At 47.4% G+C, this 27,704-nt stretch overlaps 1 protein-coding gene across 1 annotated transcript in view; it reads right to left on the reverse strand.

Annotated features, from left to right (window-relative positions):
• The window catches only part of EGFLAM (EGF like, fibronectin type III and laminin G domains), a 115,428-nt gene that overhangs the window by 10,851 nt on the left and 76,873 nt on the right, over positions 1-27,704 (reverse strand). Inside the window, exons 8-17 of the mRNA XM_077281526.1 lie at positions 18,719-18,834; positions 16,592-16,979; positions 14,600-14,700; positions 14,158-14,258; positions 12,258-12,402; positions 11,985-12,174; positions 11,778-11,903; positions 10,548-10,791; positions 7,571-7,682; positions 2,657-2,773 (exon numbers count right to left, since the gene is read on the reverse strand). Of these exons, the coding sequence (XP_077137641.1) occupies positions 2,657-2,773; positions 7,571-7,682; positions 10,548-10,791; positions 11,778-11,903; positions 11,985-12,174; positions 12,258-12,402; positions 14,158-14,258; positions 14,600-14,700; positions 16,592-16,979; positions 18,719-18,834 (1,640 nt within the window). The remainder of the gene's footprint in view (positions 1-2,656; positions 2,774-7,570; positions 7,683-10,547; positions 10,792-11,777; positions 11,904-11,984; positions 12,175-12,257; positions 12,403-14,157; positions 14,259-14,599; positions 14,701-16,591; positions 16,980-18,718; positions 18,835-27,704) is intronic.

A 27,704-nucleotide genomic window follows, 5' to 3' on the forward strand; every position in this document is an offset into this window, starting at 1 on the left:
AGCTCCTATTTGTAAGAGTACATGCCGACCACTAGAGGGATCTCCTATTTGTAATAGTACATGCCGACCACTAGAGGGAGCTCCTATTTGTAATAGCACATGATGACCACTAGAGGGAGCTCCTATTTGTAATAGTACATGCCGACCACTAGAGGGAGCTCCTATTTGTAATAGCACATGATGACCACTAGAGGGAGCTCCTATTTGTAATAGCACATGATGACCACTAGAGGGAGCTCCTATTTGTAATAGCACATGATGACCACTAGAGGGAGCTCCTATTTGTAATAGCACATGATGACCACTAGAGGGAGCTCCTATTTGTAATAGCACATGCCGACCACTAGAGGGAGCTCCTATTTGTAAGAGTACATGCCGACCACTAGAGGGAGCTCCTATTTGTAATAGTACATGCCGACCACTAGAGGGAGCTCCTATTTGTAATAGCACATGATGACCACTAGAGGGAGCTCCTATTTGTAATAGCACATGATGACCACTAGAGGGAGCTCCTATTTGTAATAGCACATGATGACCACTAGAGGGAGCTCCTATTTGTAATAGCACATGCCGACCACTAGAGGGAGCTCCTATTTGTAATAGCACATGCTCTCCACTTGAGGGAGCTCCTATTTGTAATAGTACATACAAACCAGAAGAGGAGGTTCCTATTTGTAACTGCACGTCGACCACTAGAGGGAGCTTTTATGTGTAATACAACATGCTCACCACTAGAGGGAGCTCCTGTAATACTGTAAGGGGTTACCAGGACTGATGTGCGCCCCAACCCCTATAATTCAATTATTACTGTATACGTGACTGTGTATTTATGTAAAGTAACGTTGCTGTCACTGTACTGCATTTATATAGGGAAAGTGCAGTATTCCTTTTTGGCCACTAGATGGGGGCATTATAGTGACCGAGTTGTAAATAGGTATTCTGTGTAGCAAATAGTTAAACTTAGGAGGGGCACGGTGGATAAGGCAGGGAGGACTTCCTGACAGAAGGCAGTTGGGGCCAGGGCGTCCGTGCAGCTCACTTGGGCTAGCCAGCCCTGGGCAACACCGTGCCACACAATGTTGGAGAAGCATAAGGCCCAGCCATACAGCATCCTTGACCAGTACCTCATCGGAAGGAGCAACAGCATCAGTGCTAGAGGTGCAGTATTAGTGGGACTGCAGTTGCTAGGGGAGGCTAAGCAGTACGGGCAGGTCGCTCATCATGTGGCAGCTTATTGCGTGGGCTAACATCCTCAGAACCGGGGCGAAACAGCTGAGGGAGTCCCCAGACGGACTAAGGCTGAGCAGAGGGGACGCTGCGGGACCGAAAGGTACGGTCCGTCCCGTAAGCGGGCTTAGCGATGGAGAGAGAAGGACAGAAGAGGAGTTGCATGTTGTGAAACCTGATGTTGATGCTGGAAAGAATGTGGATATGCTGTGTACCGAACCAAATAAAGCTGTTATTGTTAAAGATGAGCTGGACTGTGTCTATCTTTGTGCGATGCCGTCTACAAAGCATCAATGGCAGTCCAGGGTGGACCATGATGGCATGGAGACCCAGAACACAGGTATGCCGAAGGAAAGGCAGTACTGTACTGTGGGAAGAGGCCGGGGCATGATACAGGGATTACTATCAGCCATGACTACCGCCCTGGCTGACCCCAACACTACTATGTGCCGGCCATTAGAAGGAGCGCTGAAGTTTAATGACAATTGCTAGGGAGTTCCAGTATGGCTACACAGTGGCTCAGTGGTTAGCACTTGTTACTTTGCAACTCTGGGGTCTAGAGGGAGCTCTAACGTGTAGAACCATATCTGTCCAAAAAGAGAAACTCAGGAATGTAATATTGCATACTGACCACTAGAGGCAGTATTGCATACACTTCAGTCCAGGTTTGGCTTGAAAGTCCGCAGTCGCACAGCCCTAAGTGCGGCAGGAACCTCCGGGTACAGTCCGACTAGACATGTGCAGCCTTGCTCAATACACGAGGCTGGACACATCTAATTGGAATGTGGTCAGGACTGCAGACTATTGTGACAAACCTGACCAACCCCTTTAACGGTGACACCCGGAGAGTTGAAGAGTCTGCTCAGTTTCTGGAGCCTTTAGAAATGGTAATTAGGCAATGGTGCTATTTCCCTAAGGCCTTGTCCAAGATGAAGATATTGATGCCCTATCATCAATCAGATAGGGGGGATCTGACATCTAACACCATCACTGATCAGCTTTTGGCAACTCCTACAGATGTACAGTGTATAGAGCCAGAACACAGCGCCGTATGATGTGTAGTGGCCATCCTCGGTACTGCAGCTCAGCTCCTATTCAAGTGAGTGTGATCTTACCTGCAGTACTGAGAATGGCCACTACACAGTGAGTGGAGCAGTATTTTCTGGCTCCATAAACTGCACTTATGACAATTCCAGGACCTGCTGACAGCTGTTCATGGAGATGTCAGGTGTCTTATCTTAGTCCTGATTAACCCTTTAAACATTGCCCAGCTTCCCTTCCCATAGCTAACAAGTTACATGATAACTTTCCATAGACTTTCTGCGACCACCAGGGGGAGCTCCTACAAAACTCAATAATAAACCCTCTGTGAGCTCCCTCTAGTGGTGGCAGAAAGAACTTTAGAATAATCATTAACAAAATTTCTCACTTTCTGAATACTTCCACTAAACGGCCGTAGGACTCCGGAGTTTTTCTTCACCGTATCGTAATCAGGAACGCCACCGATATAGATGTCACGATTACACTTGATTTGGGTGAAACCTCCCTGGAAAATGAAATAATTGATATTAAAAATAATAATAATAATAATCTTTATTTATATAGCTCCAACATTAAATAAATATTTACTATTATTAGGAAAGTAGATACAATGTATCCAGTGCGGACAATGCTGTGACTCCAGAATGATACATTGAAACAAACCAGCAGAGAGATCTGTTCCGCTGCTACTGATCTGTTCAGCTCACAGAGCATTGTCTGCACTGGATACATTGTATCAGTCTGGAGTCACAGAGCATTGTCTGCACTGGATACATTGTAACAGTCTGGAGTCACATAGCATTGTCTGCTCTGGATACATTGTATCAGTCTGGAGTCACAGAGCATTGTCCGCACTGGATACATTGTATCAGTCTGGAGTCACAGAGCATTGTCCGCACTGGATACACTGTGTCAGTCTGGAGTCACAGAGCATTGTCTGCACTGGATACATTGTATCAGTCTGGAGTCACAGAGCATTGTCCGCACTGGATACATTGTATCAGTCTGGAGTCACAGAGCATTGTCCGCACTGGATACATTGTATCAGTCTGGAGTCACAGAGCATTGTCTGCACTGGATACATTGTATCAGTCTGGAGTCACAGAACATTGTCTGCACTGGATACATTGTATCAGTCTGGAGTCACAGAGCATTGTCTGCACTGGATACATTGTATCAGTCTGGAGTCACAGAGCATTGTCTGCACTGGATACATTGTATCAGTCTGGAGAGATAGAGCATTGTCCGCACTGGATACATTGTATCAGTCTGGAGTCACAGAGCATTGTCTGCACTGGATACATTGTATCAGTCTGGAGTCACAGAGCATTGTCCGCACTGGATACATTGTATCAGTCTGGAGTCACAGAGCATTGTCCGCACTGGATACATTGTATCAGTCTGGAGTCACAGAGCATTGTCCGCACTGGATACATTGTATCAGTCTGGAGTCACAGAGCATTGTCCGCACTGGATACATTGTATCAGTCTGGAGTCACAGAACATTGTCCGCACTGGATACATTGTATCAGTCTGGAGTCACAGAGCATTGTCTGCACTGGATACATTGTATCAGTCTGGAGTCACAGAGCATTGTCCGCACTGGGTACATTGTATCAGTCTGAAGTCACAGAGCATTGTCTGCACTGGATACATTGTATCAGTCTGGAGTCACAGAGCATTGTCTGCACTGGATACATTGTATCAGTCTGAAGTCACAGAGCATTGTCTACACTGGATACATTGGGCCACCGATTTGGGCTAGAAAACTACGAAGTCCATATTGTGAATTTCCATCGATAGATCTGTCAACCACTGTAAGTGCTAGCAGCTAAACACAAAGTGCAGATTTCTCTGGAACCGTGTGGAACAACTAGTACAAATTTGGTATCAATAGAAAGCTAATTTCAATACAAGATGAATGATGTGGGTGCCGTTACTCTGCTAGGTTGTCCAGGGAAGATATAATAATAAGTTAGGCTGGCAAATCTGTAACTTTGTGGGAAAGGGGAGGGCGGTGGTAACTCAGCCCCTTTAGTGATGTCACAAGCCTGCAGGTATTAGTGACTGCACTCCACCCAACCTTCAGTCTTGTCTGATGAACTGGGAAATTTGGCTTCGCCTACCAGCCTGGTTAGCCTGAAATGACTTAAGCAAAATGTGAGTTTTATCTTTCTTTAATCCCTGTTTATTTTATAATTGCTGTACATACTTTGTCTCATATTGTTAAATCTTGATATACCTTTTATAAACACTGCCTAATCTTTTTATAGAGTAAAAGTTATAATATTTACTAGTTTCGTTCCCTTGTTCTAAAACGTACCCTAAGTCTTTTGAAGTTAATTAAGCTACTAATTTGGGTTGGCTCTGAACCCCTCTCCTGTGAGAAATCTGAGCTGGTGGCAGCGAAGTGTGTTCTGGGCTAGGTGGGTGCCACTGGCAGCGACGGAACGGGATTTTATAAGCTATTGTCTGGCTGCGGCCTGAACATTTGTAATTCCCTCGCTGCAGCGTGCCTGCTAGCCAGTCCACAGTGAAGTGGCCCGTCCGGCGACTAATTATCCTAGGTGTAGTTCCCTGACTGACCTAAGGGTAAAGGGGGCGCCAGAGAGCTGCAAGTTCCGAAGCGGAACTGGAAAGCGGGATATACATAAATCCCTGCAGTTCTTGATATTGTAGCAGCAGTGGGATAACTAAAATAAGCCCCTGCAGTAAATTGATAGGTCAATAGCCTTGTTTGTGTTTTCATCACATTGTAGCAGTGGAGGGATAACTAAGATAAGCCCCTGCACATGTGATAGCCGTGTGCTGGCCAATGGTCACCCCCGATTTGTGACATAGTGGTGTCAGCATGGTGTGAATCGTGACATTTTGGTCACTCTCTGAGTCCGTTCTCCCTCTTACAGACATAGCTTCCATTCATGACACAGATGCTGCTGCCTCTTTTTTTGACACCACAATAACAGCAACACTCGATTCGGCCGCCCCGCTCATGCATAGCAAAACTCGTACAATCAACAGGCAGCCCTGGCTGACCAGCCAGACCAAAGAACTGAGACGGGCTTCCAGAGTCGCTGAGTGGAGATGGAAGCGATCCCGCTCTGCCGACCACTACACTGCATACAAGCAGTCCCTCACCAGCATCAAGTCCACGCTCACTGCCGCAAAACAAACTTACTTCTCATCTCTCATATCCTCCCTGTCTCAACCCTAAACAGCTTTTCAACACTTTCAATTCTCTCCTCCGTCCCCCAGCACCTCCACCCTCCCCTCTCATTTCTGCTGAAGACTTTGCCTCTTTCTTTAAACAGAAGATCGATACGATCAGAGAAAGCTTTGGCCCACAGCGCCCACTGCCCCTCTTAGCTGCTCAACCCTGCTCCTCCAAAACCAGCTTCTCCACCATGACAGAAGATCAGCTCTCCACCCTCCTGTCAAGATCACACCTCACCACCTGCCCGCTCGACCCGCTCCCATCCCACCTCATCCCTAGCCTTTCCACAGTCTTCATCCCAACCCTAACGCACCTCTTCAACCTCTCACTCACAACAGGTGTCTTCCCCTCATCCTTCAAACATGCCAAGATCACACCCATCCTCAAAAAGCCCTCCCTGACCCATCCTCTGTGACTAGCTATCCCCCGATATCTCTTCTCCCCTATGCCTCCAAATTACTGGAGTAACACATCCATCTTGAACTGTCCTCCCACCTCTCCTCCTGCTCCCTCTTTGATCGATTACAATCTGGCTTCCGTCCCCATCACTCAACTGCCCTAACTAAAGTCACCAATGACCTACTAACTGCCAGGAACAAGCGACACTACTCTGTCCTCCTTCTCCTGGACCTGTCTTCTGCCTTTGACACTGTGGACCACTCCCTTCTGCTACAGATCCTCTCATCTCTTGGCATCACAGACTTGGCCCTATCCTGGATCTCATCATATCTAACAGACCGGACATTCAGTGTCTCCCACTCGCACACCACCTCCTCACTTCGCCCCTTGTCTGTCGGTGTTCCTCAAGGCTCTGTTCTAGGACCCCTACTCTTCTCCATCTACACCTTCGGTCTGGGACAGCTCATAGAATCCCACGGTATGCAGAATCATCTCTACGCCGATGACACTCAGATCTACCTAATCGGACCTGACCTCACCTCCTTACTTACCAAAATCCCACACTGTCTGTCTGCTATCTCAGCCTTCTTTTCTGCTCGCTTTCTAAAACTGAACATGGACAAAGCAGAATTCATCATCTTTCCCCATCTCACTCTACCCCTCCACCAGACCTATCCATCAATGTCAATGGCTGCTCACTTTCCCCAGTCCCACACGCTCGGTGCCTCGGGGTGATCCTCGACTCTGCCCTCTCTTTCAAGCCACATATCCAAGCCCTTACCCTCCTCCTGCCGCCTCAAACTCAAAATATTTCCTGGATCCGCGCATTCCTTGACCACAAAAACACTAGTGCATGCCCTTATCATCTCCCACCTTGACTACTGCAACCTCCTACTCTCTGGCCTCCCCTCTAGCACTCTGGCACACCTCCAATCCATCCTACACTCTGCTGCCCGACTAATCTACCTGTCTCCCCGCTATTCCCCGGCCTCTCCCCTATGCCAAGCCCTTCACTGGCTTCCTATCGCCCAGAGACTCCAGTTCAAAACTCTTACAATGACCTACAAAGCCATCCACAACCTGTCTCCTCATACATCTGTGACCTCATCTCCCTGTACCTACCAACACGCAACCTCCGATCCTCTCAAGATCTCCTTCTCTACTCCCCTCTCATCTCTTCTTCCCACAACCGCATCCAAGACTTCTCCCGTGCTTCCCCCATACTCGGGAACTCTCTACCCCAGCACATCAGACTCTCAACTACCATAGAAACCTTCAAAAAGAACCTGAAGACTCACCTCTTCCGACAAGCCTACAGCCTGCAGTGATCCTGAACCTACTGAACCGCAGCACGACCAGCTCTGCCCTCTCCTAGTGTATCATCACCCATCCCTTGTAGATTGTGAGCCCTCGCGGGCAGGGTCCTCCCTCCTTTATGTACCCGTGTGCCTTGTTTTTTGCTCATGTTTAATGTACTTGTCTATATTTGCCCCATTTTCACATGTAAAGCGCCATGGAATAAATGGCACTATATAAATGTATAATAATAATAATAATAATAATAAATAATAATCTGAATGGAAACAACTGTTCTCATTTACTGACAAGCAGCAGATGTTTTTACATTGAAATCTAAAAGTCTATTAAAAAGTTGTGGAACTTTTCATGTAGAGAAAGAAGAAATCCCACCTCGGACATCCCCTCCACCTGCTTCTGGCTGTCCACCTGCAGGAGGCCGTTCCTAGCTGTCCTGGAGACTCGCGCTTCATGCCACTGGCCGAGGGTTACAGGATTTTCGCTTCTGAAATCAGAAAATGAGGCTCAAGATCACGTACAGAACATTGGAAGAAAGGTTTCATCACTTAATAAATGCAAAAGCTGTTTGTTTTTTTACAGTCGCTCACATTATCTCAGTAAACAGCAATACCGGATACAAATCTGCCCTCTAGTGGCCGCACAGAGTAATACCAGATACAAATCTGCCCTCTAGTGGACACACACAGTAATACCGGATACAAATCTGCCCTCTAGTGGCCACACACAGCAATACCAGATACAAATCTGCCCTCTAGTGGACACACACAGTAATACCGGATACAAATCTGCCGTCTAGTGGCCGCACACAGTAATACCGGATACAAATCTGCCCTCTAGTGGCCGCACACAGTAATACCAGATACAAATCTGCCCTCTAGTGGCCGCACACAGTAATACCAGATACAAATCTGCCCTCTAGTGGCCGCACACACTAATACCGGATACAAATCTGCCCTCTAGTGGCCGCACACACTAATACCGGATACAAATCTGCCCTCTAGTGGCCGCACACAGTAATACCAGATACAAATCTGCCCTCTAGTGGCCGCACACAGTAATACCGGATACAAATCTGCCCTCTAGTGGCCGCACACACTAATACCGGATACAAATCTGCCCTCTAGTGGCCGCACACAGTAATACCGGATACAAATCTGCCCTCTAGTGGCCGCACACACTAATACCGGATACAAATCTGCCCTCTAGTGGCCGCACACAGTAATACCAGATACAAATCTGCCCTCTAGTGGCCGTACACAGTAATACCAGATACAAATCTGCCCTCTAGTGGCCACACACAGTAATACCGGATACAAATCTGCCCTCTAGTGGCCGCACACAGTAATACCAGATACAAATCTGCCCTCTAGTGGCCGCACACACTAATACCGGATACAAATCTGTCCTCTAGTGGCCGCACACAGTAATACCGGATACAAATCTGCCCTCTAGTGGCCGCACACAGTAATACCAGATACAAATCTGCCCTCTAGTGGCCGCACACAGTAATACCGGATACAAATCTGCCCTCTAGTGGCCGCACACACTAATACCGGATACAAATCTGCCCTCTAGTGGCCGCACACAGTAATACCAGATACAAATCTGCCCTCTAGTGGCCGTACACAGTAATACCAGATACAAATCTGCCCTCTAGTGGCCACACACAGTAATACCGGATACAAATCTGCCCTCTAGTGGCCGCACACAGTAATACCAGATACAAATCTGCCCTCTAGTGGCCGCACACAGTAATACCAGATACAAATCTGCCCTCTAGTGGCCACACACAGTAATACCGGATACAAATCTGCCCTCTAGTGGCCGCACACAGCAATACTGGATACAAATCTGCCCTCTAGTGGACGCATAGAGTAATACCAGATACAAATCTGCCCTCTAGTGGACGCATAGAGTAATACCGGATACAAATCTGCCCTCTAATGGCCGCACACAGTAATACCGGATACAAATCTGCCCTCTAGTGGCCACACACAGCAATACCGGATACAAATCTGCCCTCTAGTGGACGCACACAGTAATACCGGATACAAATCTGTCCTCTAGTTGCTGCACACAGTAATACCGGATACAAATCTGCCCTCTAGTGGCCACACATAGTAATACCGGATACAAATCTGCCCTCTAGTGGACGCACAGAGTAATACCGGATACAAATCTGCCCTCTAGTGGCCGCACACAGTAATACCGGATACAAATCTGTCCTCTAGTTGCTGCACACAGTAATACCGGATACAAATCTGCCCTCTAGTGGACGCACAGAGTAATACCGGATACAAATCTGCCCTCTAGTGGCCGCACACAGTAATCCCGGACACAAATCTGCCCTCTAGTGGCCGCACTTGGTACCTGAAAATTTGTAACATTACTTCTGAAATAGATGAAAGGGAATTCTGTCATCCGGATCTTCATTAAAACTACTCTTTATTGTAGAAAATAAATGAAAAAGTTGCGAGTCCAGTGCCGACTATAACTGGCTAAAGGCAGCAATCAAACTCTGAAACACGTCTAATAGTCATAGTCGGTATTGGACCTGCGACTTTTACATTTTTCTACAATAAAGAGTCGAGTTTTAATGAAGATCCAGATGTTTGAATTCCCTTTTTTCTAGTTGTTTGATCCTTCATTTATGGGTCAGTCGACTTTTCCTTCTTTTTCACTATTACTTCTGAAATGGGTAAAATTCCAAAGCGGTTGTAAAAAGGAACATAAAAATTATTCTGATCTTGAGAACGGAGGGATTTTGAATATTATAATTTACCGCTGAGAATCAGCGGTGGTCGGTCTCGCAGGCAAAGAGCACAGTGCTTACAAGCTCGATGATGATATAGAGCTTGTGAGCGCTGCTCCGGGGCTGGCCGATTCAATGGATCTTGTCATTTTCACTCCACTGTCGAGCGCCCAGTTCGGGCCGGTGGCTCAGCCATGCGGCTGTTCTGGACTGTCAATCATCAGAACTGGACCATCCCCCGACAAGCAGAGAATCAGGAGGTTGTGCAGACAGAAGATGAGACGACCCCTTTAATTGTGGGAACAGCTGACTGATAACATGTAGGAGATGAGCTAGAGGTTGAAATAATTATTTCCTCGGGTTGCAAAAAAAAAAAAAGAGTCATTTCAGGTTTGAAGGAACAAAAAACACAGAAATTGTCCAAAATGACTGTCTGCAGCAGGAGCCTCCCCCCTCTGAACAAGATTGCTAAGCCATCCCCATTGCTAAGCCATCCCCCTCCATTATCGATCGCAGTCTGTGCTCTGTGGATTGTAGGAGACGTTGGATACAAAAAAAGACAAAAAGTGCAAAAAAGTTAGCGCCCCACACACTCACCGTATCATGGCCGTGCCTGAGCCGCAGTCAAACCTGAAGACCACGTAGCCTTCCACCATGGCGATGGATATGAAGTCCCTGCTGTCCTTGTCGTAGCTGTAGAGGATGGTGCCGTCGTCCGCATCCGGCCGGAACGTCATGTCGAGCTCCATGAAGGAGAGGTAATGGTGCGGCTCAAACGGCCATCGAGTCACGGCGTAGGAGCGGGCAGACTCATTGAACTGGGGGACGGCCAGGACGAAGGCTGCGAGGAGGGAAGGAACGGACGTGAGACAAGGGTTTATACAGGATAGGAAAGACATGGCAACGGCGCCACATCTGTCCACAGGACGTGTCTGGTACTGCAGCTAAAATGAAGGAGGCTGAGCTGTAATACCGCATACAACCTGTGGACAGGGGTGGCGCTGTTAGCGGAGGAAAGCAGCTGAGTCTTTCTAACCCTTTAAGATAGGCTTTAAAAGAGTTAAAGGAGACTTTCAGATTCTTTGTAGATCCCTGCTTGCTGTCAGTGAATGAGAACACTCGGGTCATATTGTACATAACCGGTCCCGCTCTCAGGTGATACAATGTATCCAGTGCAGACAATGCTCTGTGAGCTAAACACATCAGCAGCCGCTGCACAGATCTCTGCTGGGTTGTTACAATGTATCAGTTTTCCAATGATCAGGACTATTCCTCATGACCACAGCGCCTCTAGTGGCCAGACATCGCCTTACAGGATGTCCCTAACTATGTCTCTGTTACTCTGCGTGTCCTCGAGTTTTGGCACCAAGGTGGTTTCCTTTTTTTTTTTCCATATTGACATGTTGGGGGGGGCTTTTCCTCCCTCTACTTATTTCCCAGAGTGCATTGCCTCCATAAATCAGCTAGATCTCCTCAGTGCCTCAAGCTGAAGTGGGTTCTCACCAGACCATGCACCTGCAATGGGGGTCTTCGAGAAAGAGGACGCCGACTTTCTTGGTTCCCTTCTCTTTGTTACTTTGTGGCTACAACATGTGTCGGACGTCCCTCTCTCACATTAGGGGGAATCAATAATGGGTTAATTAATCACAAAGAGCATGGAGTGGAAACAAGCGCAGTACACTGCCGTCCTAGGTGGCTGATCTCCGGACGCTCGCTCTTCCAGGACGGGCAACGAGACATCAGGGGTTAAACTCTGACTGTCTAAAAAAAAACATTTGTAAACTTTTGGGTTTTCGTGTATATGGGACGGCGCTCCGCCGGCCTCACCTTCCTCACAGTGACGCCCCTGAAATCCAACGGGACACAGACACATGTAGGAGTCCGCTGACCTGGAGGTGCAAGTCCCACCATTGACACAAGAAGCCTCGTCACAGACCCCGATGCTGCAGTCACCTGTGTAGTAACGACGGGCGGGCGGGTTACGGCGCAGCAGATGATTAATGGGGGCGGACAAGTTACCGGAGGGTCACTCACCCACGTCCGCTCCGCTCAGAGCCTTCCCCAGCGGCCACTGCCTCATGTCCACGTTCCTGCCGTTCACAGACAGAGACTGGACGCAGCCCCTGAACCCCCGGTTGGTCCCGGATGATTTTACCAGCCAGTAAATGTTTGGTGCTCCGCCGACATAGAAGGGGGTCCGGAAGGTGATCTTACTGTACTGACCCTGGTGGAGGAGAACACAAACCCAAATCTTTATATAATACTATAAATGAGATTTAGGGGCCACACTATAGACTCAGATCTTACCGGAGATCTCCCAGACACCCCAGCTCCGTTATCAAGCTTGATCCATCCATTAAGACCTTCTCTGTACAGAGTCACAATGTGCCAAGCACCGGGTTTAATTTTACTGTCACTGGTGATGACTGCAGTCCCAGTACCACAATTATACCTGGAAAAGAAAAGGTTAATTTTACAAAAATTCTCTCTGCAGTCACCACTAGGGGGAGCTCCCTGTATACAGAGATACATGATAATATCCTGTCTGCAGCCACCACTAGGGGGAGCTCCCTGTATACAGAGATACATGATAAGATTCTGTCTGCAGCCACCACTAGGGGGAGCTCCCTGTATACAGAGATACATGATAATATCCTGTCTGCAGCCACCACTAGGGGGAGCTCCCTGTATACAGAGATACATGATAAGATCGTGTCTGCAGCCACCACTAGGGGGAGCTCCCTGTATACAGAGATACATGATAAGATCCTGTCTGCAGCCACCACTAGGGGGAGCTCCCTGTATACAGAGATACATGATAAGATCGTGTCTGCAGCCACCACTAGGGGGAGCTCCCTGTATACAGAGATACATGATAAGATCCTGTCTGCAGCCACCACTAGGGGGAGCTCCCTGTATACAGAGATACATGATAAGATCCTGTCTGCAGCCACCACTAGGGTGAGCTCCCTGTATACAGAGATACATGATAAGATTCTGTCTGCAGCCACCACTAGGGGGATCTCCCTGTATACAGAGATATATGATAAGATCCTATCTGCAGCCACCACTAGGGGGAGCTCCCTGTATACAGAGATATATGATAAGATCCTGTCTGCAGCCACCACTAGGGGGAGCTCCCTGTATACAGAGATATATGATAAGATCCTGTCTGCAGCCACCACTAGGGGGAGCTCCCTGTATACAGAGATACATGATAAGATCCTGTCTGCAGCCACCACTAGGGGGAGCTCCCTGTATACAGAGATACATGATAAGATCCTGTCTGCAGCCACCACTAGGGGGAGCTCCCTGTATACAGAGATACAGGATAAGATCCTGTCTGCAGTCACCACTAGGGGGAGCTCCCTGTATACAGAGATACATGATAAGATCCTGTCTGCAGCCACCACTAGGGGGAGCTCCCTGTATACAGAGATACATGATAAGATCCTGTCTGCAGCCACCACTAGGGGGAGCTTCCTATATACAGAGATACATGATAAGATCCTGTCTGCAGACACCACTAGGGGGAGCTCCCTGTGTATAGAGATACATGATAAGATCCTGTCTGCAGTCACCACTAGGGGGAGCTCCCTGTATACAGAGATACATGATAAGATCCTGTCTGCAGTCACCACTAGGGGGAGCTCCCTGTATACAGAGATACATGATAAGATCCTGTCTGCAGTCACCACTAGGGGCAGCTCCCTGTATACAGAGATACATGATAAGATCCTGTCTGCAGTCACCACTAGGGGGAGCTCCCTGTATACAGAGATACATGATAAGATCCTGTCTGCAGCCACCACTAGGGGGAGCTCCCTGTATACAGAGATACATGATAAGATCCGGTCTGCAGTCACCACTAGGGGGAGCTCCCTGTATACAGAGATACATGATAAGATTCTGCATACAACCACCACTAGGGGGAGCTCACTTAAAGTTTTTACTTTGAACTCATTAATAGCACAGTACGCAGTGAGCTCCCTCTAGTGATTGTACAGGTAACTACAATTTTACTACGTCAATCTCTGTGGATAGGAGATTGTATCAGGAAAATGAAGCTCCAACTGATATGAAGATGCAGTATTTTAAGATTTCAGCTTAGAACTTTTAACCTGAATTGGATTAGTAAAATTAACGCACTTTTCCTTTCTAAAACCATCTTTAATCAGCTGCAAAGTGTCGTATTTCGGTGACTTACCGGAGCTGAACCGTCCTGCGAATGATGGCCAATGACATAAAATCTCCCCGGCCGTACTCGTTTTCTCCACAGTAGAGAAGCAAGCCATCGTCACCATCAGCCTGAGGATCAACATGGACACATGAGGTTCTGCCCGCAAAGGCAATCACTGAAGACGGAGCATTAGAGCAGCCGTACTGCGGTACAACTCCGGCTGATGGTTTCCATTTATTAGCTGAATTGTGAATGCAGCTCCGGAGTATAATGCAAATTGCAAAAACAACGGCAATATATGCATATAAATATAGAGAAATATTCTATAAGTGACATGCAGGGACGTAAGTTAAGTGATGTACGTCCTAGCTATATACAGTAATTATATATATATATATATACTGTGCACATTGGTTCAATACTAATCGCCCCAGGGGTCTTGCACTGAGTGACACCTGTCCGGGCTTACCTTAAATTCCACAGTGATCAGGAAGGTGTGATATGAGTTTTTCAGTGGCTCAAATGTCATATAGGAGTGACCGTAAAACTGGGGGTACTGGACGTTAATATCTGGAAAAAAAATATCTTGTGTTAAATTTGCATTTTTTTCCCTTCTGGTCATAAACTAAACTTAATATCTCTAAACAGGTTAAAATTGTTGCTCCGATTCCTGGTGTACAATATTTATATTAGACCCAGAATTAAATACCCTCTATGGACATAAAAGATAATATTCTGGCTACCTGCAGCCACCACTAGGGGGAGCTGAAGAGCGCACCATATACTGTTTATCCCAAGCTCCCTCTAGTGGCAGCAGTATGTATGAACGTGATCTATGTGTGTTATTGTGTGCGCACATTTATGTACATGTCTAAGCGGCACTATTTATGTGCACAGTATAGCTGTGCCAATTATGAATACGGTTTAGTGCTACAAATATTGAGTATGGCATATTAATTCTATTTCTCCATTACCAGTAATATGTATGGCATAGCAGTACTATTTAAGTGTTTAGTATAGCAGTGTTATTTCGGTCTGCAGTATAGCAGTACTAACTGTATGCATTACATAGCAGCACAATTATTGTGTATGAGATAGCGGCTCTATTTTATTGTAAGTTACAGCAGTGTTTCATCTGTGTATAGTGTACAAGTGCCAATAATGTGAACAGTTTAGCGGTACTAATAATGTGCACTATTTCAGTGTTTGGTATAGCAGTGTTTTTTCTGTGTACAGTATACCAGTATAAATTATCTGTACTACATTGAAGTACAATTATCGTCTATAACATAGCATAGTAGGGCAACTATTATAAATGGTATATAAGTAATATTTAAGTGATTGGCACAGCTGTATTTTTTCTGGACACAGTATAGCAGTACCAATTGTGTGTATTGCACAGCAGTACAATAATTATTGTGTATGGGATAGGGGTACAATTCAAATGTAAGTTACAGCAGTGTTATTTCTGTGTAGTGACAATTATGCGTGCAGTTTAGTTGTGCTAACATTGTGTATGGCATAGCAGTACTATTTAAGTGTACGATATATCAGTATTTTTCCTGTGTACAGATCAACAGTATTAATTATGCGTACGATATACAAGAAAAATTATTGTCTGTGACATAGTTGTACTTGGTGTGACAATGTAATTTCTGCACACAGTAAAAAAGCAATTATTGTATCGTATAGCAGTACTATTTAGGTGTATGGTATGGCAGCACTAGTTAAGTGTTTGGTGCAGCAGTGTTTTTTCTGTGTACGGTATAGAAATATCAGTTATTTTTTACTGTCAGGCAGTACAATTATTGTGTATGGGAGAGCGGTTTTATTTATGTGTATGATATAGGTGTATTATTTACATGTTAAAAAGAAAACCATAAGTTACAACCTTCACAAATGCAACTTTCCCTCCTGACTGGTGATTGACCACTGATTCAATTTGCCTTTCAGGAGGCAGAAAAGGTTATGAGACTGATGTTACATTGTCAGCACTTTATGGCGGCACAGTTACTCTCCATTATATAAGCACAATACGTTTCATCATTATTTCATTATTGACTAGGAAATGCAGCCGATGCCTCCGGGGAAGGTCATATGCGCGCATCATACATACAACGCGCCCCTGGGCGGTGGGAGAGAGGATACCCACCGCTATACCCACATTGATTAAACGAGGAGCGCACGGCAGGTCAATCTAACCGCATGTGATTAAATGGGGCCAAGCGGCAATACCAGACACATATTTGAAATACCGAAATACAGTGCAAAAATAAAAATTTTTAAAGTGACAGTGTACATACCGCCATACAGTTCTTGAAAAAATACCACCATACTGTGACCACATAATAGATCCCATAATGCATTGCTCTCTGATTACAGGAAAGAAGAAGCTTCATACATAACGAGAGAAGAAGTTCAGATAAAGCAGAGGAAAGGATCAGTAAAGTTAGGAACCTACCATGTGCACACGTGTCTCCTCCTTTCCCGAGGTTACAGTGGCATTGTGAGCCCCCGCGGTCATAATCATTAAGACAGAAGCTGTCGGCTGGACAGACGGTCTCCTCACAGGTCAGGTCAAAGAGCCGAGGAGGAGAAACCATGACTTTTTTCCTAGGTGGTCGAATGGTGGTGGCTTTACTAGTGGTGGTGGCTTTACTAGTGGTGGTGGCTTTAGTAGTAGTGGTCGTAGCTGGAGGACTTGATGGTTTTGTCACAGATGCCGATGTTACGGGGACAGCGGTTGTGGTCGTTTTCAAAGGGACTATCTTTGTGTAGGTCCCTGGGGTCATCTTAGTTTCTAGCATAAACTTCTTGTTTCCTCCTCGGATGCGTGAGAGCGGTTTGACCTATGGAGACATTAACAAAGAACCTAAGAGATCGCTAAATAGAAAAAGCAAAGTCCCCATAACTGGAGGTAGGGGCAAGTCACGGGTCACAGACCACTCAGGGAGGACTGAAGCCCCGTCATCGAGCATCCAGTCTTCTCACTAAACAGATCCTGAAGTATATGGAGGCTTCTTCTCAGGCAATGATTCAATGAAATAACTATCATTCTGGCCAGAAGGAAGAGGCGTCCATGAGCAGGTGGCTGTTTCGGGGTTAGGATGATATGAGAAGGCTTCTTCCTTCCGGTGGAGAGCTTATTTGTCATTTACAGTTCAGAAGCTTGTTTGGCCAACAGCGAATCCTCCAAACAAAAGCATCTGAGCATTCATGTGTCCTCAACTAGGAGAGAGGAGTAAGCGGCTGCTAGACACCTCTAGGGGTGACTTATCCTACCGGAGAACAAGGACCTGGGCAAATCAAACTCCAGCTGGCTGAGCCTTCTCTGCCAGTCGTGGTGACTTTACTGGTGGCGGTGGCTTTACTAGTAGCGGTGGCTCTACTAGAGGTGGTGGCCTTATTAGAGGTGGTGGCTCTACTAGAGGTGGTGGCCTTATTAGAGGTGGTGGCTTTACTAGAGGTGGTGGCCTTACTAGAGGTGGTGGCCTTATTAGAGGTGGTGGCCTTACTAGAGGTGGTGGCCTTACTAGAGGTGGTGGCCTTACTAGAGGTGGTGGCTTTACTAGTGGTGCTGGCTTTACTAGAGGTGGTGGCTTTACTAGAGGTGGTGGCTTTACTAGTAGCGGTGGCTTTACTAGTGGATGTGGCTTTACTAGTGGTGGTGGCTTTACTAGTAGCGGTGGCTTTACTAGTGGATGTGGCTTTACTAGTGGTGGTGGCTTTACGAGTAGCGGTGGCTTTACTAGTAGATGTAGCTTTACTAGTTGTGGTACTTTACTAGTGGAGGTGGTTTTACTTGCTTTAGTCGCTTTATTAGTTGTGGCGACTTTACTAGTAGCGGTGGCTTTATTAGTAGCAGTGGCTTTACTATTGGATGTGGATTTACTAGTAGCAGTGGTTTTAGTAGTAGTGGTTTTACTAGTGGAGGTGGCTTTACTAGTAGCAGTGGCTTTACTAGTTGTGGTGGCTTTACTAGTGGATGTGGATTTACTAGTAGCAGTGGTTTTAGTAGTGGAGGTGGCTTTACTAGTAGCAGTGGTTTTAGTAGTAGCGGTGGCTTTACTAGTAGCGGTGGCTTTACTAGTTGTGGTGGCTTTACTAGTGGATGTGGATTTACTAGCAGCAGTGGTTTTAGTAGTAGCGGTGGCTTTACTAGTAGCGGTGGCTTTACTAGTTGTGGTGGTTTTAGTAGTGGAGGTGGCTTTACTAGTAGCAGTGGTTTTAGTAGTAACGGTGGCTTTACTAGTAGCGGTGGCTTTACTAGTAGCGGTGGCTTTACTAATGGTGGTGACTTTACTAGTAGCAGTGGTTTTAGTAATAGCAGTGGCTTTACCAGTTGTAGTGGCTTTACTAGTAGCAGTGGCTTTACTAGTGGCTCCATCACTGGACCTATAGTGCTGCCGGAGACCTTGCTGTTAGGTCGACATTCCCTTTAAAAGTGTTTACATAGTAGAAAGTTAAAGATGGGGATCAACAGAGGATTCCTTAGATAATGGTTTTGGATCCCAGAAAACCCCTTTCAATTCTCAACCGGTCACATAATAATAAAACAAAGCAAACGAATAATTTGCCATAAACTTACATCATCAATATAAATATCGTAATCGGAGTCATCAATGTTGTATCCATCATCATCAATGATCCTGGGCTCTGTAACGTATCCGTCAATGTATCCTCCAGATCCCAGCTCATCGCTCCCTGCAATGGAAGAGACAAAGATGAAAAATTACTCTAATGATCTGTAGAGAGCACAGAGTATAAAGAAGCTGAGGAGCTTATATATGTGGACAATTAGAATTGACTTCGGCCTTCATGTACAACCACTGCGCTAAATATCTGGCAAAACACGATGCTGATTGCTGGAAATTGTACTAGTGCCATAAAAAAATCATACAAATGGTGGAGTAGCAACCATTAGAGGGAGCGCAGCTACATACAGATTTATACAGTCACCACTAGAGGGAGCTCACTACATACAGATTTATCCAGCCACCACTAGGGGGAGCTCACTACATACAGATTTATCCAGCCACCACTAGGGGAGATCACTACATACAGATTTATACAGCCACCACTAGAGGGAGCTCACTACATACAGATTTATACAGTCACCACTAGGAGGAGCTCACTACATACAGATTATACAGCCACCACTAGGGGAGATCACTACATACAGATTTATACAGTCACCACTAGAGGGAGCTCACTACATACAGATTTATACAGCCACCACTAGAGGGAGCTCACTACATACAGATTTATACAGTCACTACTAGGAGGAGCTCACTACATACAGATTTATACAGTCACTACTAGGAGGAGCTCACTACATAGAGATATATACAGTCACCACTAGGAGGAGCTCATTACATACAGATTTATACAGCCACCACTAGGAGGAGCTCACTACATACAGATTTATACATCCACCACTAGAGGGAGATCACTACATACAGATTTATACAGTCACCACTAGGAGCCTGTGGAGGAAGGTGCTGTTCTGTTTGCTCCAGGAGAGTCACCAGTTTTTTTCACCCAGGAATTCCCCCCCTCTCTGATGCAGGAAAGAGAGGGGTGTAGTGGATGGACTGTGGGGCTGAGTCCCCTTCTCCCACCCCTCGGTCTAAGCCGGTGAGGGGTGGGAGCTCATTGCTACCGACAAAGAGGGTCACCAGATCTGGCAAGGCCCAAAACATGGAGGAGCCTAGGAAGACCCAGGAGGGCTGCAAAGCCCCTAAGGCTGAGGCGAGGGCCACTGCAGTGTCTCCTCCCGGAGATGAGCCGAGTACTCGCTGAGGTTCAGCGGCGGCGGTGCCGAAGGATTGGGGCACTAGGGCCGCACGGGAGCCGGTTACCAGCTATGGCTCCCGCGTCCATGCGTACCTCAGTAAGTTTGAGGAGGCTGGGAAGACCATCAGGAGACTCCGGGAGGAGCTGAAGGAGGTGAGGCAAGCTGCAAACAGAGCCTCCCGCACAGAGAAGTCTGCCCTAACAGCCAGGATATCCAGCCTGGGTGTGGTGAAATATGTGTGTATATATATATATCTATATGTGTGTAGTGACATATGTGTAGGGTTATATGTGTGTCTAGTGATAATGTAACATCTGTCCTGAAGGCAAGTCGCACCTAGGTGTTAACAGGTACTTCCTTGGGATTAGTAGACATTGTGTCTCCCTATCTCACCAGGAGGTCTAGCTAGGGCCGAGAAGAAAAGCAACATTTGGCACCTTCTAGGTCTTGGAGGGGAGACCCTAATTGTGGCCTGAGGGAATCTATCCCTGAGAACCTCTCCACAAGAGAGAATAATATATTCATTGGGGGCGCGGCCGTGGCCCAATCAAACAGGCAGCAGTTATGATATTGGCCTGAGGGGCCGGTCTAGAAACCTGACCTCAGACCAAAGTTATAAATTTAGGCTGCAGACAGAGAATTGTGTTCACATGTTGGGGGCAGCCTAAGAAGCTGATGTGATCCAATCTACATTCGTCCTACCCTCAGGGAGCAGAAGCAACTACCAGTTAGATAACTTCTGTAAGTTTCTCCTGTTTATTTTGATACTGTTTTGCATAAGTTGTATGTCTTTTTATTATCATATTTTTATACCTTTTCTTATTGTAAGCACTGACCCTTTTGTTATTAAAGTATAAAACTTTAACAAGTTGAATGTTCTAAAGAATCCATAGCCTAAAGGTGTGTGAGCCTTCTGAGTGATAGACATATTTTTATTAGTATTATTATTAGTCCGGGACTCATCGCCCGTGTATTCGATGAGTGGTGGCAGCGCGTATGAGCGGTAGTGTGGCCTGGGTCGGTGTGTGATTTATGCTCCCATTACAGCATGGGACAGAGGTTGAATGCTGGACTGAGAGTGGGGAGATAGATTAACCCTTGCAGGCACAACCCCAAGTCACGTGTGAGAGCAGGCACGTGACGAAGAAGTGACACCACGGAGAAGGAATCCGTGACACTGGGGATCTGCATTGAGGGCATGGAAGCCCGGAGAGCGGCAATATTGGACAACAGCGGGCCCTTCCGGGAAAAGCTAGAAAATGAGGACCGATTCCACAACATGGCTGCTGCAAAGGAGCCAGAGGGGTCTCGGCGTCCGACCCAGGTGGAGGAGGCGGACCATGAGGAGATGGAGGAGGCACCGTACCCACCTGGGGGCTTGGTAAGTGATCTCCAGGCCACACACAGCGGGATAGATCCAGTGCAGGTCCCACTCCCATCAGACAATAGTATTTCAGAGGATGATGGGGGTGATGCGGATGATAGCAGCGATAACAGCAGTAGTGGGGGTTGCCTCGTCTTGCAGCAGATCCGTCAGCTAGAGTCCCCAGTAAATTATGCCCACCTGAAGTTTGGGGATGAGGTCTGCGGGGACGAGGCAACCAGGAGGGGGAAAAAGAAAAGCAAAAAAAGGAAGAAAACATCGGAGGAGAGGTTGGTGGTGTTTGTCCCCCTTCCTGGGACCCCCTGGTCCCGCTGTGTGGAGCCCGCTACCCACCCCGGCCCGGGACCTGCAGTGGGTCGGACCCGGTGGTGAACTGCACACAGGAGCATGGAGATGGTCTGCAGGAGAGGCTGGAGCAACAGTCTGCAGCTGCCAGCACATGCTCTGCTGAAAAGCAGGGTGTGGTAATTAAACTCTGCAGTATCGCTCTTAAAGGGGCAGCTGCACTGCACATAGCAACAACCCCAGCAGAAAGCAGAAAAAAAAATGCAAACAAAAATGTAAATAAGAATGGAAGTGGTGCAAGTGGTGTGAATATTGTCTGTGATAATGGTGACGGGTCAGGAGCGGTTTCTGCTGGAGGTATGGTTGGTGTGAATGGTGCATATAGGGGCTGGTCCATCGTCCCCCTCACCTGCAGCCACCATTAGTTATGCGGCTGCTGCCGGTGGGGTGCCACAGGGGTCTTCCTCATCTCCGGACCCAGGGAATGAAGCTTTTTGCCGCCGTTTCCTGGAGGCCCTCAAAAAAGGGGAGCGGACGATCAATGTAGAGGGAAGAGAGGTGGCGTTGTCCTACTGGCTAGATAAGTTTGGTCTAGCTGCCTTCCAAGAGAAAAGGGGGGGGGGAAACCGTGTGGTCCCTCCCGACAGCCGGGCAGGGGGTCTCCAGTAGAAATGTGGTTTGTCTTCGCTGGAGGGGCGATGAGTCGTGTCCATCCAGGACAAATGTGGTGAAGCTCCTCATGAAGATGGACTTCAGGGCTATTGACATCTTTGCTCTGATACATCCTTTTGGGACCTCCACCTTTGATATCAGCTTTGTTCGGCCGGAGGGCTTGGAGCTCTTTTGGTCGAATTAGGAGCTGGTAAAAGAGGAGCCCGGCTGGCGAAGGTTCGCCGTGGAAGCAATTTCTCGCCAAAGTGGGCCGAAGAAAGTGACCGTTTTAACATGTAATGAGTCTCCTTCTGGCGTTGACATAATGACCTGGTTGAGCCGGTACGGCGAGGTTGTGGAGGTCCCTAAGAAGAACCGGGACGATTTTGGTATCTGGTCAGGTGGCTGGACCTTCATGGTAAAGTTGAAGCGTTCAGGTGGCACTGTCACCCACATCCCTTCCTCGGCTTTCCTGGGAAGGGATCGGATTCTGGTCTTCTACCAGGGGCAGCCGAAGGTATGCCACAGGTGCGGTGATCCTCGCCACTTCAGCGCGGGCTGCAAGGTGCAGAAATGTGCCTTGTGTGGCGAGGTGGGTCACCTCGCCGCATCCTGTGGTGTCATTCGATGTCACCTGTGTGGTGATCTAGGTCACCCATTCAGCCGCTGCCCTCGTTCCTTCTCTAATGCCATGGCCGGCCGGGCGGAGGGGAGCCGTGAGGAAGTTCCTGGCAGTGCAACTTCTGCAGAGGTTGGAGGTGGCAGCGGGGGAGGAGCTGAGGGGCCGATGAGGAATGGCAGGGCGAGGGGCCCCTCTTACCAGCGGAGGCAGGCAAGGCGTCAGGAGGGCAGGGGGCAGGAGGAGCCTCGGGAAACTGGGGTAATGGCTGCCCCCTCCTCCGAGGCGACAGCTCATGTCACTGAGGCCCCGGGGGAGGAAGCGGTGAATGAGGAGATCAGACGGATGGAGAATGAGGAAGTGGCTGATCTCTCAGATGCCTCTCAATATGAAAGTTTTGATGAGGATGGAGGGGAACAGCCAAAAGAAATGGGTGACAAGGGTACCAAGAGTGCCAAAAGTAAAAAAAAGAAGAAAAAAGGTGGAAAATCTTCTTCCCTGACCAAGGTGCCTAAGGAAGGTCCCACCGACTCCCCTCTGATCCCCCTCTCCAACCGGTTCCAAGCCCTTGACGATCCTGCTGAGACGGGAGTCGGGGGTGAGGTTCCGGAGGCAACATCGGGAGGGCCTTTGGGAGGCGGGGGAGTCCCTTCTCCAGGGGGTGTGTCTTCCTCGGGAGGTGGGGACGACCCTGGGTCCGGAGATGAGAAAGAGGTGGGAGGGATGGATACCTCTGTCTCTCTGAAAAGAAGAGGGGGGGCTTCATCGTCCGGAGATGAGCGGGCTAAGAAAAAGGGTGGGGGGAAGAAAAAGGCCATCTAACTCGATCACTCATGATGGCGGCACCCACCCCGTTGACTCTAGCGACCATTAATGTTGCTAGTATAAAGTCTGATGCGGCTAGATTTGCGGCCTTTGATTTTCTCACCCGATTTGAGGCTGAAATTTTGTTTTTGCAGGAGACCAGGCTTACCGATATGGGGGCCATACGCAAGGCGGAGAGCGAGTGGAGGTGCGGGTCTTCGTACTGGTCTCTTGCGGCCGAGCCGTGTAGCGGGGTGGCAGTCCTTTTTAAGACTGCATCGGTTGAATGCCGGAGAGTTATCGAGGTAGAAATGGGGAGGTGCCTGGTCTTAGACGTCTTCATGAGGGGACAGGAGCTTCGGCTCATTAACATCTATGGTCCGCAGTCAAAGTGGGACCGTAAATGTCTCTTCCTGAAGATTAAGCCCTATCTTTTTACGAGTCGGCAGGTGGTCTTTGGAGGTGACTTTAACACTGTCACAAGGCTTCGTGATAGGGGAGGCTCCATTGACCGGCTGGCTTATGATAGTAATACTCTTAATAGCATAGCTAGTGACGCTCGCCTGGTGGATGTCCACATCCGGCACACCCCAGGTCACTGTGGTTTAACCTTTCATAGAGGTAATTGTAGGTCTAGGATAGACAGGTTTTTTTTAAAGGAGGATGCTGTTGTGAAATTGGATTCTGGGCTCCCCCGGTGGCCACTTGTGGAATTGTACTTGTGTGCATCATCCCCTCTGTTCACCTGCTCCTATCAGGATGTGGGAGTCGCTATATAACCTTGCTCCTCTGTCAGTTTCATGCCGGTCAACAATGTAATCAGAAGCCTTTCTGTGCATGTTCCTGCTACTAGACAACTCCCAGCTAAGTTGGACTTTTGTCCTTGTGTGTTTTTGCATTTTGTTCCTGTTCACAGCTGCTGTTTCGTTACTGTGTCTGGAAAGCTCTTGTGAGCGGAAATTGCCACTCTGGTGTTATGAGTTAATGCTAGAGTCTTAAAGTAATTTCTGGATGGTGTTTTGATAGGGTTTTCTGCTGACCATGAAAGTGCCCTTTCTGTCTTCTTGCTATCTAGTAAGCGGACCTCGATTTTTGCTAAACCTATTTTCATACTACGTTTGTCATTTCATCTAAAATCACCGCCAATATATGTGGGGGCCTCTGTCTGCCTTTTGGGAAAATTTCTCTAGAGGTGAGCCAGGACTGTCTTTTCCTCTGCTAGGATTAGGTAGTTCTCCGGCTGGCGCTGGGCATCTAGGGATAAAAAACGTAGGCATGCTACCCGGCCACTTCTAGTTGTGCGGCAGGTTTAGTTCATGGTCAGTATAGTTTCCATCTTCCAAGAGCTAGTTCTCATATATGCTGGGCTATGTTCTCTCGCCATTGAGAATCATGACAGTTTGACCGGCCCAAAAAAAAGGGTTAAATTACTGGCTGAGAAAGGAGAGAAAAAAGAAGTCTGCTACAATTTTTTTTTTTTTTTTTTTTTTTTTCCTCTAGTTCTGAGTGTTAATTGAATCACTTGCTAGTCTGCCTATACTGCAGCCTTCCTCTCTTTCTCTCCTTCTTATCCTTGAATGGCTCTGTGTTCACCTGTTTCAAATGGATCTTCAGAGTGTAGCTACAGGTTTGAATAATCTCGCCACAAAGGTACAAAATTTGCAAGATTTTGTTGTTCATGCACCTATGTCTGAGCCTAGAATTCCTTTGCCTGAATTCTTCTCGGGGAATAGATCTCACTTTCAAAATTTTAAAAATAATTGCAAATTGTTTTTGTCCCTGAAGTCTCGCTCTGCCGGAGACCCTGCACAGCAGGTCAGGATTGTAATTTCCTTGCTCCGGGGCGACCCTCAAGACTGGGCTTTTGCATTGGCACCAGGGGATCCTGCGTTGCTCAATGTGGATGCGTTTTTTCTGGCCTTGGGGTTGCTTTATGAGGAACCTCATTTAGAGCTTCAGGCGGAAAAGGCCTTGATGTCCTTGTCTCAGGGGCAAGATGAAGCTGAAATATACTGCCAAAAATTCCGCAAATGGTCTGTGCTTACTCAGTGGAATGAGTGCGCCCTGGCGGCGATTTTCAGAGAAGGTCTCTCTGATGCCATTAAGGATGTTATGGTGGGGTTCCCTGTGCCTGCGAGTCTGAATGAGTCCATGACGATGGCTATTCAGATCGATAGGCGTCTGCGGGAGCGCAAACCTGTGCACCATTTGGCGGTGTCTACTGAGAAACGCCAGAAAATATGCAATGTGATAGAATTCTGTCCAGAAGCGAGCGGCAGAATTTTAGATGAAAAAATGGGTTGTGCTTCTATTGTGGTGATTCAACTCATGTTATATCAGCATGCTTTAAGCGTACTAAGAAGCCTGACAAGTCTGTTTCAATTAGCACTTTACAGTCTAAGTTTATTCTATCTGTGACCCTGATTTGTTCTTTGTCATCTATTACCGCGGACGCCTATGTCGACTCTGGCGCTGCTTTGAGTCTTATGGATTGGTCCTTTGCCAAACGCTGTGGGTATGATTTGGAGCCATTGGAGGCTCCGATACCTCTGAAAGGGATTGACTCCACCCCATTGGCTAGTAATAAACCACAATACTGGACACAAGTGACTATGCGTGTTAATCCGGATCACCAGGAGGTTATTCGCTTTCTGGTGCTGTATAATCTACATGATGTTTTGGTGCTGGGATTGCCATGGCTGCAATCTCATAACCCAGTCCTCGACTGGAGAGCTATGTCTGTGTTAAGCTGGGGATGTAAGGGGATGCATGGGGACGTACCTTTGGTTTCCATTTCATCATCTATTCCCTCTGAGATTCCTGAATTCTTGTCTGACTTTCGTGACGTTTTTGAAGAACCCAAGGTTGGTTCACTACCTCCGCACCGGGAGTGCGATTGTGCCATAGACTTGATCCCGGGTAGTAAATATCCTAAGGGTCGTTTATTTAATCTGTCTGTGCCTGAACACGCGGCTATGCGAGAATATATAAAGGAGTCCTTGGAAAAGGGACATATTCGTCCTTCGTCATCTCCCTTAGGAGCCGGTTTTTTCTTTGTGGCTAAGAAAGACGGCTCTTTGAGGCCGTGTATTGATTATCGACTTTTGAATAAAATCACGGTTAAATATCAATATCCGTTACCACTGCTTACTGATTTGTTTGCTCGTATAAAGGGGGCCAAGTGGTTCTCTAAGATTGATCTCCGTGGGGCGTATAATTTGGTGCGAATCAAGCAGGGGGATGAGTGGAAAACCGCATTTAATACGCCCGAGGGCCATTTTGAGTATTTGGTGATGCCTTTTGGTCTTTCAAATGCCCCTTCAGTCTTCCAGTCCTTTATGCATGACATTTTCCGCGATTATTTGGACAAATTTATGATTGTGTATCTGGATGATATTCTGATTTTTTCGGATGACTGGGACTCTCATGTCCAGCAGGTCAGGAGGGTTTTTCAGGTTTTGCGGTCTAATTCCTTGTGTGTGAAGGGTTCTAAGTGTGTTTTTGGGGTTCAAAAGATTTCCTTCTTGGGATACATTTTTTCCCCCTCTTCCATCGAGATGGATCCTGTCAAGGTTCAGGCTATTGGTGATTGGACGCAACCCTCTTCTCTTAAGAGTCTTCAGAAATTTTTGGGCTTTGCTAACTTTTATCGTCGATTTATTGCTGGTTTTTCTGATGTTGTAAAACCATTGACTGATTTGACTAAGAAGGGTGCTGATGTTGCTGATTGGTCCCCTGATGCTGTGGAGGCCTTTCGGGAGCTCAAGCGCCGCTTTTCTTCCGCCCCAGTGTTGCGTCAGCCTGATGTTGCTCTTCCTTTTCAGGTTGAGGTCGACGCTTCTGAAATCGGAGCTGGGGCGGTGTTGTCGCAGAGAAGTTCCGACTGCTCCGTGATGAGACCTTGTGCTTTTTTTTCCCGTAAATTTTCGCCCGCCGAGCGGAATTATGATATTGGGAATCGGGAGCTTTTGGCCATGAAGTGGGCTTTTGAGGAGTGGCGTCACTGGCTTGAGGGGGCCAGACATCAGGTGGTG

Source organism: Ranitomeya variabilis, chromosome 1 (genome assembly GCF_051348905.1).
Source record: "Ranitomeya variabilis isolate aRanVar5 chromosome 1, aRanVar5.hap1, whole genome shotgun sequence".
NCBI lineage: Eukaryota > Metazoa > Chordata > Amphibia > Anura > Dendrobatidae > Ranitomeya > Ranitomeya variabilis.